This window comes from Barbus barbus (assembly GCF_936440315.1).
Source record: "Barbus barbus genome assembly, chromosome: 36".
NCBI lineage: Eukaryota > Metazoa > Chordata > Actinopteri > Cypriniformes > Cyprinidae > Barbus > Barbus barbus.
Window position 1 is genome coordinate 5,675,216 of NC_136714.1, and position 13,405 is coordinate 5,688,620.

Sequence of the window (13,405 nt, forward strand, 5' to 3'; positions counted from 1 at the left end):
GAACAATAATTAACTACAGTTTGAAAACTAAAGGTAATCAATCCTTAAATACCTTACTAGTTTAAACATAGCTATAGCCTATTTAAATATAGTCTCCTATGATATAGGCCTACGTAGATGCATAAGCAAAAGTCGCCGCCTTATATAGTTCCAAAAACATTGTTCCTCATAAATATAACATGGCTAACGTGTATGTTTCCATCACATAAGTAGGCCTATTAACCAGGTATATATTCCAGTAAGGACTTTATTTACAACCCCAGGACCTAATCATGTTAGTATATAGGCTACAAATATGAGAAAATAACTACAACAAGAAATTTAATTATTCTTTTATTTTCCAAAACTTCTGTATTCAAGTACATACAAAACCGATCGCTTAGTATGCAAGATCTACAAACTCAATTCACCCACATTCAAAACAAAAAAATCCCATTTGTTCATAAGAAAAACAATTATCTTCAAAGAGTACAGTATTTACAAGAAGTTTAACTACAGTATGTACAGTATTTTTTGATCCATCAGAGTTGCCCTCATAAGTGAAGGACATGTACACAAAGAAAGGGAACTTGAGAACTTTTAAGCGGTTATAAACTGCGGTCACGATGCTGCATAGAGCCCAAGATAGGTCTCAAGGGCATAACAAAAAGCAAATGCAACAACGTTCACAACTAATATGAATAATTTGTTCTTGGGAAAAGTGAGGGATTGGTGCACTTTCTTCATTTCTTTTAAGTTTTAGATGACGATGCTGCATTTCGGTTTGCATAAAACAATTCACTGTCTTATGAAATACACGTGAATAGCAATAATTTGGCACACAGGCTCAAATGCTTTTGTGAGCTCATTTGCCTTTCAAAGACCCGAAATGTCAAACAGATGACCGATCTGAGCGCTTTTTTTAAACAGTCTCATAAAGATCTGTATCCATGTGAGAACAGCAAACATTAGAGTTACTACTTTTTTTTATCATAGCATCTTACCCAAAAGCAAACAGCGTTTTGTGAGGGGGGAATGCAATATACATAGTGTTATTGTCATCCAAAATGAACAATTAACTATTACCTTGGAATTAATAAATCAAACTTTACATTTCAAGTTATTAGGAAGACGGTCCCAAAGGAACATTTTCAAATTTAGTCAGACAAAGTGTAAAACTCATAACATCTTTTCACATTAATCTACAGACATACACACATACAAAACATATGTACAGTAGTATACATTCTGCCGTGATGCTGTTGTGATGTCCAGTCCTCTTCATGACAGTATAAATGTTTGGAGTGCTGGTACGGCAGAGCTTTCATTGGTTTGATCTTCGTACATAACTGACTGTGAAATATTTCGAACAATAAAACTGTTATAAAAGTTGAAAAAGTAAGGATGTGAAGTTCTTTAGTTTTGATGGCGCTTCATGTGCAGTGCAAGGTGGTCTGAACGAGAGAAGCAGCGACTGCAGGCGACACATTTGAAGGGTTTTGCGCCGGTGTGTTTGCGGAAATGCCGCGTCAGTTCGTCCGAGCGGGCAAAACGCCAGTCACATCCTTCCCAACTGCACTGGTATGGCTTCTCACCTAGAAAAATCACAACAAAAACATTGTGTTGATTTATCTTAAAAACAGCTATATGTATCAGTTTTCTGTTGCAACATAATTTATTCCTGTGATTGCAAAGCTGAATTTTCAGCAGCCATTACTCCAGTCTTCAGTGTCACATGATCCTTCTGAAAGCATTCTAATATATTGATATGGTGCTCAATTTTGGTTATGATTATGTTGAAAATGTTTTTGCTGCTTAATATTTTTGTGGAAACCTTGTTTTTATCAGGATTATTTGATGAATAGAAAGTTAATTGAAAGTTGTTTTTTCCCTAATATTTACCGTCACTTTTGATCAATGTAATGCATCCTTGCTCAATAAATTTCTATCTTTCTTGAACATGTTACAATGTGTATCGTGACATTTTTTAATGGCAGTTATAGAGGAATTAGACGTGTATGTGCTTGTGGTTTAGAGAGTAATACAAGTACCATGTGTAAACACGGAAGTGCTTAACACACACTGATAAGATCTGACATTGTGAGGTTTGCCACAGCACTGAATCCTGAAAAGCCACGTTCAGAGAGAACAGATAATGGTCATTCAACACGTGTGACCCTGAACTACCACTGTATCTGTATGTTTGTGCATGATGGAGAGAAAAGAGAAGGGGAAAGAGAAACAAAGTGAGAGAGGATTTCTACTATATTTTCAATTTATAATTCAAATCTTTTATGCGTTCCATTAGCGGATGTCAAACTAAAATCCTAGCCTTTCTTTTGGAAACATGTTATTTAATGACAACTTAAGTTTGACTGACAGATGCAAGCAGGAGCTTACATGTACAATAGGTAAGGTTTGTGTTCGATGCTTGAAATAAATCTTTATTTAGTACAGGTATGTTGTTGTGCATGTCCTAAATTATTAAGAGAAGGGCCTTTTTTACCATCCATAAATATTTCTTACCACCCAGAAATACACAACATCATATATATATATATATAATTTATTCCTGTGATGCAAAGTTGTTTGCACATAATTCATCATAAAGAATTCTGATTTGTTGTTCAAGAAATATTTCTTATTATCGATGTTAAGATGTCATGCTGCTTAATATTTTTGCCAAAACAATGACATTTTTTTAAGATTCTTTAATAAATAAAAAACTCAAAAGAACAGGATTTATGTTTTCACTGTGACTTTTGATCAATTTAATGCATCCTGAATAAAATATGTCACTTAGGTCTCTGATTATAGTCCATTAAACACTAGTTTTCTATAAGAGGTGTTTAACTATATAACATCAAACAATAATTGTTGTTTTGAAACACAATGTTTCAGTTCAACCTACTAATTTCACCACCGTAAAACTACACAGCTCTCAGAAATAACTGAAGAGAGCCCAAATTTTGCTCTTTCACTGCCTCTCTGAACTGTGCAGAAAGCTGACGCTTTTAGCTTAGCTTTTAGCTTAGCGCTCATCCCTCCCCTTTTTCTAAACATGAAACCAGAATTCAAAAGGAGATGAAACAATGTCCTCTTAATCTGGCAAAGGCTTCCAATATCTCAGGGTCTTGAAGAAGTCAATGCACCCCTTCAAACACTTCAGACAACAGAGATATTATTTGGTTAGCTGGAGGTCGGGCAACGGTTAATCTGTTATCACTAAAGCATTTTACTGCTCACACAACCATTAAAAAGACAAAAATTGCTAATCATCTATTTCCCCATCATAAGAATATTAAGAACATCAATCATTATGAACCTGTATTCACGTAAAACCACAAGCAACACTAATCAATAATGACAATCGCTAATAATCACCACATGGATACCCATAACATGGCAATTGTAAGGTTTTTATCAGTGGCTTCTGTTTGAGGAAGGTGGGCAACAAGTTCCATTATTAAGATAATACAGGGCTTTCACAAATGCATCAAGTGCCCTCGAAACAATTAGTTGAAAAATTATCACAGGCATTGTGAAAGCTGTAAAGCATGTTTAGATATGCTCCACCAAACTGGCAAACAGTTTTTGTTTTGAAGAGCCGCTAGCATAATCCAAGCTAGCTGCTTAGATTACTGCTTAAATTACAAAAATAACAACAAGTTTTGCAGGCTTGTATTTAATAGCTTTGTTAGAGCACATCTAGTACATCCTGACATACTTTTTAATCATGAATAGAACATATAATTCCTGAAGACATCAAAATTAGACGTGTTATTATCAGCCTGTTCTGACTTTCATCTGTCAGCACGGAATGTTCTAGAGCTCTTAAACTGTTGTTTGACAGCTTTCAGTGCGGCGGGATCATTCCCAACCTCCTACATCTTTTGAAACACAACTCCACACCACGTCCACCTGTGACTACCTGACCTGTGACAACATAAACACACCTTACTGCTGGACAGAGAGCGAAACAACACAGGCTCATCAGAAAAAAAACAAAAAACGTTGCTTTTCGCATCATGTTCCGTTTTATCTGAAACATATGAACATTAATCTGGCAACATGTTATTACATTGGTTATTGTACGTATCAGTAGTTCTGAAATTAAATGTTCAGTAAGAGCGCTAAATAATTAGCGTGATAACAACATGTTTGAAAATAATGCAACAAAAAATAGTTTGGTAACACTTTAGAATAGGGAACACATATTTACTTTTCCCTGAACAAACTCCTAATTTGCTGCTTATTAATAGTTAGTAGTTGTTAAATTTAGGGATGGTGTTGGATTAAGGGATCTAAGATATGGTCATGCAGAATAAGGCATTAATATGTGCTTTATAAGTACTAATAAACAGCCAATATTCTAGTAATATGCATGCTTATAAATAAAGTGTTACCAGTAGTTCTGACTCTATATTCTGGGGCTATATTACTCTAAAGTCTATATTAAAATGGCAGTTGCTGCATTGCCGTTAACAGCCTACAGGCTATTTTCATTAAACTTCTCTTTTGCCAAATAATTTAGTTTGATTTGGTTTTATGTGGAGTGGGAATTTTACGTTTTAGTGGAATTCACTATTTTAAAAATAACCTATAAAAACCGGAAATTCAAAATCGCAAAAAGCAGTGTAAAAACTGGAAAGTCAAGATACATTTATGCATTTTGCAGACGCTTTTATCCAAAGCGATTTACTTTGCATTCAAGTTACAGTTTTTACATTTTATCAGCTCTTGCTTTCCCTGGGGAATCGAACCCATGACCTTGGCGTTGCTAGCGCCATGCTCTACTATTTGAGCTACAGGAAAGTTACAAAAGTGTTTTTTTTATTGACTGAGATGAAAAACAGTGATACGTGCCATATTCTATGCTTTTGTTTGCCAAATTGTCTTTGATTTACCTTAATTTGGGAGCTTTACTCAGTAAATATTTATTTACATATCACATTAATTAATTTACTGTGATAATCATGTAATTTTATTATACATATATATATTTTAAATGAATTGACAGCCTAATTATTATAATACATTTAACTATTAATTAAATATTAGTGTCTTTTATCATATTGCAATAAGCCACAAGACCATGCTTTACAGTTATTTTACCATAGTGGTTTTATACCTAAAAATGCCCCTTAACTGTGATAAAATTAATGTAATCACATTGCTCAAATCACTGTAATTCTTTAGTTTTATCCATGCTAACACTTTTTGCACATTGCAACATCTAGTCAACTTCACAATATACCACATGGGAACGTAGGTTTCGTACAAAGCTTAAAGATTTACGAAGATACCTCTAGGACAGGGGAGTGCTAGTGAGTGAGAATAACAATAATAATACCTCAGGCTACAGGGAATCCCTCTACATTCTAGGTGACCACCCCGAAATTATTATAAAAGAATGAAGAAAGCAGTCACTAGGCAGAAAAGGTGCTTTTATCAGCTTAACGTCATGTGAACAAAATTACACCCATTGGTGTTGGGAGAGAAGATTTCGGTTTCATTCTAAAGTGTGGTGGGATTGCAGTGGGTTTCATTTTACACCGAGCTGAACACACTGAAACTGCCAAGTTCTTTTCTCCCGGCGGAGCACTCCTCCCCCCCCGAACGCAGACAGAAAAAGCAGGAGGAACAGGTTTTTCCTCCACCACTTGGCGATTTCCCCCCCGGGAAAGCATGCAGGGCTTGTACAGGCATGCAGACACAATGTGTATAAAAGCATGAAAAGAGAGTCAATTTAATCTCTCCCTCCACCCTGTTCTCTGTCTTTCTACATCTTTTGTCCTTAGGCTGTCATCTCTGTGCGAGCTGTTGCAGCATTTGTAGTTTTTGTGTTGATGGTACAGATTAAACAAAATAATGCCGTGATGCTTACATTCAAGCTAGCTGTCTGGACAACACACATGTGAAGAAGTTTCGTTCAGAATTATGTAAGGCACATGTAAACGACTATGTGATGAGTGCAACATTTAGGGTTCATATAAACAGAACGTTCAGAATCTGAAATCGGATTCAATCTGGATGAAGAAAACTAGTGTGTAAACATACATACTGAGTGAGCGAGCTGAATCGGCTTAGTTTGGATTATTTCACAAACTAATCATTTTGACTACCCTAGGGAAAAATAAATTCTAAAATGTATTTGAAATACATTTATTTCATGTTAAGTAATAATATTAATACATTTGCATATTTATGTACTTAAAAACACCCTGATATTGTACTTTTGGTATACTTAACGTCTGCTAAATTGGAACAACTAATTTTGTACTTAATGCACTTTAATTAAGTAGTGCTGAAGTCCAACTAAAGATACACTAAAGTATATTTGATTGTGCTAAAGTGGAATTATTGCAAGTATACTTAATTTAAAGACATTATTCAAAGTTATTGTACGATCCTCATCAACAGTGACATTTGAACACCTTTTAAGTTTATTATTAAGAAATGCGCATTGTGCACAAGTAGTACTCCAAATAAATTTAAATTAGAATTTTGATATCAGTAAGTCTCGAGCGATATGTCAGTAAATATGTTAATAGATATGAACTATACATATTATAAAATAAATTTTAAATTTAGTATTTTAAATATATTACTTTTTTTTTTTACTAGGGTGGTTTTGCAAACTGTTTCTTCACAAATCAGATGCACGAAAGTCAAGTTTACAACATACAGTATATTTTGTTTGTTCCTCATGCAAAGCATATTTATATATTGTATAACATCAGAAGACTTGTGGGATACTTTGAAAAGTTTATGAAGCTTGAAAAGCCTCAGTCTCCATTCTTTGTAATTGCATGGAAAAGTTCTTCAATTTCCCCTTTCTCCGTTCAGCAGAAGAAAGAATCATATAGAGTTGGAATGACATTAGGGTGAATAAATAATTATATCATTTTCATTTTTGGGTGTCTATGTTAGAGTTTGATTCGATTTCTTACCTGTGTGAGTCCTTTGGTGTGCTTTTAAGTGAGAGCTCTTTGTGTAAACTTTGGAGCATCCTGGTACAGAGAAAAATTGGCCAGATGTTAGTTCACAAACGTCCCTGATAATCTCTGCCCATCTTCAGGATGGCACATTGAATCCAAAATTCTTTATTGGAATGGCACACTAACCTGGGAAGACACAATGATGAATCCGTCTCTTTTCCAGCTCAGGGTTGTTCCGTCGGTTGTATCTGGGTCCCGTGAGGATGCCCTGACCGTGGGCCATTAGCATGGAGTGAGGGGTCATCTGTCCAACCTTCATTCCAATTCTAGCCTGGTACGGCGGGGGAGGGTGAATAGAGGTAATGAGCTCTGCCTGGTTCTCGGGACTGCCGGGCTGGGAGTTGGGGGGCGACGGAGGCAAACTGTGCGGCTGGGGTGAAGTGTAGAACGGCTCGGGCATGACAAATTCACCAGAGTGCGTCGTCAAGGCCACTGTGTTCAGGTTGAGCATGGTCCTGCCGGATGCACCGATTCCATTCATCGATTGACTCTGAGAGAAGGTCATTGTGGTAAGGTCGCTACTGCTGACGGGCATCTGGTAGACCGCCGGCTGCTGAGGGCCGATGTGGAGCTCGTCTGTGACGTTTATGTCAGGTTTGATGAAGAGGCTGTTGACCGTCTGGGGCACGCTGAAGACGGAGGTGAATTCGGGGAGTGTCTGAATGCTACAGGGTTCGTCCAACCCTGGCTCAATTTTGATCTGATGCACCTGAGGTTTGTTTGGACGATAAAGGCCCGTACGAAGGTGTGTGGTATTGGGCAGGATAAAGTTGATGTTGAGACTGTAAGGGGCTGGCTTGTCATCTGCAAAATACTCATCCACCACTGAGGCGCTTTCCCGACGGTACTTTTTATCCATAATGTTTGGGGAAACCAGTGGGGTGATCTGGGGAAAATATTTATCCATCTCCATCCGTGTCTGAAACAAACAGAAGATAACACTTCATTTCCAGCGATACCGTCGACCTGATTGCAAAGACACTATTTAAACTGAGCTGGATGATGACATCACTGAATTCAATGATGAAATGCCTTTAACTGAAAATCTTTTTTAATCTTTTCATTTTACATTATTGACACATTATTTTCCTTTTTTGATATTGTGCAGTTGCTTTGACACAATTGTTAAAAGCGCCATATAAATAAAGGTGACTTGACTTGATTATAAATAAAACAGCACAGTACCTTTAAACACTAGTGTACATTGCTCCTGCTAATTCAATTGATTATTTTATCCAAATGTATAGTCATTGCGTGCAATCAAATTCAATTTATAAAATGGAAGTTACTTAATTTGTTTTATTAATTTTCATCAGTTATAACCAGATGTACAATTGACAGGAACTTGATTTGAGCATTACTTTTTATATTATTTAAATGAAATAAAATAAACATTTGGTTGAATTAATTTAGCAATTTAATGAATAAAAGTGATTTATTTAAGACTTCTTGTATGCTAGAAAACAGCCAATGACCCTCTCTATTTTGGCAAAATGCCTAAAAATTGTTTGTTGCAGCAGAATTGATTTGAATTTTCTTTGCATCTAGCAGGCATAACTAAATCATTTTAAGTTTTAAAACAAGACCAGAATCGAAACGTAAATCCAAATTTTGCATTAATTTAATTGCATGAAAAAGTTTCTCTCGAATTTAATTAAGTTCACTGAATGTTTTTATTTTTGATTACATGCAGTCCATATTGATAGGTTTTGCATGTGTTTTGGTAATTGGATTAGCTGCCGTCAAACTGATATGTCTGCTCTGCTATTTTACCCTTTTCACTTCACCACAGCGGTTTAAAAGTTTGTATTTGAAAAAGGAGATCTGGCAAGCATATATGTTATTGTCTTTCACAATTGATTTGTGATTGCCGCGCCAGGTACAAGCAGTGGGAGATCATTCCCTGCTTTAACCGTGCACACAAAGGCAAGTTCAACGGAGCAGCTCTGCGCAGTGCTCCAATCCAGCACAGAGTAAACAGAAACCTCATAGGTGTGTCGGCCATGAAGGATTGGAACACAAAGCAAAACCAAAACAGTGACATGTGATAGCAAGAGGAGATATGGTCACAGACAATGTACAAAAATAGAACTCTAAAAACAAGTGCACCCTGGACAGCCATTCAGGTGCAACGGTGTCGTAAACTCCCGAGACTGATAAATGAGGGCATTTGTGCGATAATGAAGAACCTGATTTACGAAACCAGTCAATTGGCAAGTCAAATGTGTGATGATGAAATGGTTAGCACATGCAAAAACCTGAACAGCCTAAATACCTGTCTTGAACAAAACGTTCAGTGTTTACACAATCTGTAATGACTGCAGCATGTGCTAACAATATAACCCCAAAAAATAAAGCACGAGACCGCTAGTGAAAATGCTTGTATTTAGCATATTTCTAAGCCACATATTACATTTAAATTTTAGATTTCAGAATGACTTTGGTATGTCGTCATATTGCTTTAAGTACAGCAGAGCTCAAGCGGCATGTGCTACATTCTTAGAAACATACTCTTTGTGTTCATGTTGGTTTCATGATTCTTATATAATATTAATATAATTATATATACTTTTTTAACATCATTTTCAAGAATAGATTCAATTAAATGACTTGTGGTGTTAACACAGAGCTGCCTTTATTGTTGACCTTATTGCAGTCATTGTATTTGACAATAAACATTTCAAAAGCACTGTAATGTCCAGCTGTCTGAAGTGGCAGCTATATCAACAATAAGGCATGTATTGTCAAAATGCATTTCCTTGACAACCCACTGATGTGGTTTCATGTACAAATATCTTCATCCTTTCAAGTAACTCATACCCTAACATGTGAGGTCATGTACTCTCAGGGAATGCACAATGAATGCTGACGCTTCTGCAGCTTTTCATATCGCTGTGGATGAGCCATTTATTACAGACAACTGTACTCTCACAGCGTTTACGTCAACAATTCCCCTTCATCACCATCAGGCCAGCTTTGGAAAGTTAAAACCAGGTAATTAATGGAAAATAGCTTTCGATTTATCTCCAGACCTGGCAAGCGTACCGCCCCTGCCCTTAGTCCTGGGCACAAACAGGCCTTGTGTTGTGCGGTACTGGCAGAAAGGCAAGTGTCCTTGGCTACGGCTTCCGTTGGCCTTAGAGACCTGGTTCTGTTCACTGGGTTTGTGTGAGGAGAATGAATAGCAGCTGAACCCTGGCCCAAGAACTGAGTTAATGATTGGAGAACATTTACAACTGCTAAGTTATGTATTTTAAGGACCGATAACGGCTGGAAGCCGAGTTAGGCATAAAAATAATCTTTGAGATAAATAAGCCGACGTGTCGGCGTTCGTTGAAAATATGGCTCACTTTCTGAAGTTCTGGAGAATCTCATTCGTCTTTAAAGGGTTAGTTCATCCAAAAATTGTAATTCTGCCATCAGTTCTCTCACCCACATATTGTTCCAAACCTGTATGACTGTATTTCTTCAGCTAAAAAAAAATAAAAATATTCCAATGAAATCTAAATTGTAAAAATGTAAAGAATGTTTTGTCCATATAATCAAAGTCAATCGGGTCATTTTACTGCACATAAAACATAAAAAAACAAAAACAATAAAAAAAACATTAAGACATAATTTAATAAAAAATATATATTCTTTTATCTTTCACAGAATGGCATGAGGGTGAGTAAATGAGGATAGAATATCAGTATAGTTTTTGCTGAAAAATCCCTTTAAGAATGCGTTAAAATGTCAAATATCTTATCCATTAAAAAAAATATATATATTATTTGTAAAGGAGCACATGAAGCTCAGAAGCCTCGGAAATGGCATGTTATTTGTCTTCCGAACTGTTTCTTCGACATGAGATTTCACAGCTTATTTCAATCCAAATACCCTGTTAGCCCAAAGAAGAATTTTCCTAATTACAACACAAAAGGTCTTTCCCTTTGAAATAATCGTCTTTTATGGCCTAAAAGGAATTCAAAAAGATGGAGATTCGTCCATAGATCCCCATAAAACCAGACTGATAGGCTTGTCTGTTTACTGGAGCCATAACAGCACAAATCATCCGATGGTAGCAGCAAGAGAAAACAAAACCTTTGAGACGAAAATGATGTTTTATGGCTTTGGGGGAAATAGATAACAGTTGTTTTGGCTTTTCAGGACCATGACTACTGAAGGAACCATCTTCACAGCAGTGGATATGACTACTGACCGCTGGTTTTGTAAGAGAAAATTAAAGTAAAGTAAATGCGTGACACTGCAAGACGATGTGACTCAGCCATATCTTATGATTAGATGGGCCAAATCAATCATGTAATTAAGATTATCTTTATTTATAATCATGACTTTTGTTGGTTTCAGATTATTTTAGCAATCTAGTTTAATTTAGACTATGACTCCTTTAATAGCAGGTACTTTTCCCAACAAGTACTGGGGGTCATGAGGTCAGACATGTGCTTCTCGTCACCAACCGAAAACAAGGGAACAGAGACCATGCGAAGGCCCAGGCTGTTTCCTTCAGTGTAGCCGACAACCTACATGTTCCCTGTGGCCATATGAACTTTTTGAAGGAGTGCAACGAGGTCATCAGTCATTGGCTCAGTCAGTCATAAACTAGTGGTGTTCTAGCTAGGATGCCATATGATCCAACAGAGCACATTCGATTCGCATTTCAGACCCAACCATTTTCAGTTGTCATTGTGGACTCAAATATGATCATTAAAACAGAAATAAAACATAGAAATGTATAGCAGATACTTATGGCCATTGTCACTTTAAAGGCAGTCTACCCAAAGGAAAAGAGCAAACTATAGAGAAATCTGATTCTATAAATAAATTCTAAACCTGTGGATTAGGCTGAATTTTTTCTGTGGGCAATCTTTAAACTTTTGACTAACAATATCCCTGTTTTAAATGACACTATGATTTTCTACATAACTTCAAACTGTGCGTTGAAGTTGCTGAGCATTTGTGTATTATTGTACTTCACCAAAATCAACTAGGTAATAAAAATAAATGGATGTATTCTTTGATTCCTTCGCTTTCAAGTACACTATACAGTAGGCTATACACATTTTACTCTTCTAGTGTAGGTTGTTTTAAGGGCCTGAACTTGTGTTAATGTCGTAGTATCCATGTAAAAGGTGTTTCAATGATCTCTCATCCATCTGAGATAATATATTCATAATAAAATCAAGTCAGAGTCAGGTATAAACTAGACTATGTACAGAACTATGACGTCAGTGTTTATTGCAAAACACTTATTTAATACTATTAGTTACTAATACTCCTACTAATAATACATTGCATAAGCATCTATTCATACTTATAACACTAAATTAATAAATGTAAACGCAATGCGAGACAAACATAGCCAACAGCAGTTTAGTTGACCCTTATGTGAAAATGTAACATGCACTCTTCATGCACGAGAGCAGTCTGATAGCGATGCCTGTAATATTTTCAATATTTGATAAACAATAGGCTACATCAATTATATATATATATATATATATATATATATATATATATATATCAAAAGAACCAGACAATTGCATTACAGAAAGCCGTTCGTGAAGATAATTTTTTGTTACTTGTCTCTTAAAAGTGCATCTATTCTAACATATTTTTGTGAGGTTTAAACATTGAAATAGTTTTGTTTTCCAGTTCCAGTGAGACACCACAAAGCGCCTGCTATACCTGAGCCATTTCAAAAGCGTTTGTTGCTATTCTCACCCCGGGTTTGACGTCCTCAAACACAGACGAGTCCTCCGGCCCATCCGCGCTACACATCCGCACGGGTTTAAGCTGCGTGAAAACCGCCCTCTCTTCTGTATTCGGAGCGCCGACGGCCAGTCCTACACTTGCCATTTCTATATGCAAATATCGAATATTATATTATAATCTTATTTTTATTTACGAATACACATATACGGGATTATTGTAAACGTCCTTGTCGTTACATCCAGACGTGCGGTGTATCCAAAAGCCCTCCCTGTGTCACTCAGGTAGCCTTACCTGTTGTAAAGTATCACGTTGTAAAAACGCAGAACATGAGTGACAACTGCGTTAGCCATTCAGAGCGAAGGAAAGAGCGTCTTCTCCAATCACAGAGCAGGTAGGCGTGGGCCTCACCTGAGAGGTGTATAACATTTCTGTATAGCCTACCCATCAGGAAAATTATACTTGGCTTTCGTATTGTAAACAATTTAATTATTTGCTGACTATGAAAACGATCTTTTTTGTGTGTGATGAGAACCCTGTTTAGTTCATGAACAAAAATATCATGGTATTAAATGGTCTTAGCAGGACTCTCAAGTATGGTTTAATGGCTGGTTTTGTACATCAGCTTATCGTTCAGCTATAGACAGGCTGGGAGACCAGGAAACAACCTAAGCTTGTTCATGTATTTTTATTATTATATATAAAATAAGATT

The 13,405-nt window shown here is 36.4% G+C and overlaps 1 protein-coding gene across 2 annotated transcripts; it reads right to left on the minus strand.

Annotated features, from left to right (window-relative positions):
* Positions 1–338: 338 nt before the first annotated feature.
* On the minus strand, positions 339–13,008 carry LOC306856253 (Krueppel-like factor 5). Of its 2 annotated transcripts, none has more exons than XM_079395410.1 (4): positions 12,705–13,008; positions 7,107–7,899; positions 6,933–6,992; positions 339–1,574 (listed from the first exon to the last, which is right to left on the minus strand). In XM_079395410.1, the coding sequence occupies exons 1-4, from the start codon at positions 12,837–12,839 to the stop codon at positions 1,396–1,398; spliced, it is 1,167 nt and encodes a 388-aa protein (XP_079251536.1). In that variant the 5' UTR covers positions 12,840–13,008; the 3' UTR covers positions 339–1,395. The 2 variants fall into 2 exon arrangements, with proteins under 2 accessions (XP_079251536.1, XP_079251535.1); XM_079395409.1 differs by having other exon boundaries at positions 12,669–12,974.
* Between the last annotated feature and the right edge of the window lie 397 nt (positions 13,009–13,405).

Coding starts and splice junctions, on each gene's coding strand:
- LOC306856253 (XM_079395409.1), bottom strand. CDS start 12,839: ATGGCAAGTGTAGGACTGGCCGTCGGCGCTCCGAATACAGAAGAGAGG. Junction 6,993..7,106: donor TCATCATTGTGTCTTCCCAG/GTTAGTGTGCCA, acceptor TCTCTGTACCAG/GATGCTCCAAAGTTTACACA. Junction 1,575..6,932: donor ACACCAAAGGACTCACACAG/GTAAGAAATCGA, acceptor TGATTTTTCTAG/GTGAGAAGCCATACCAGTGC.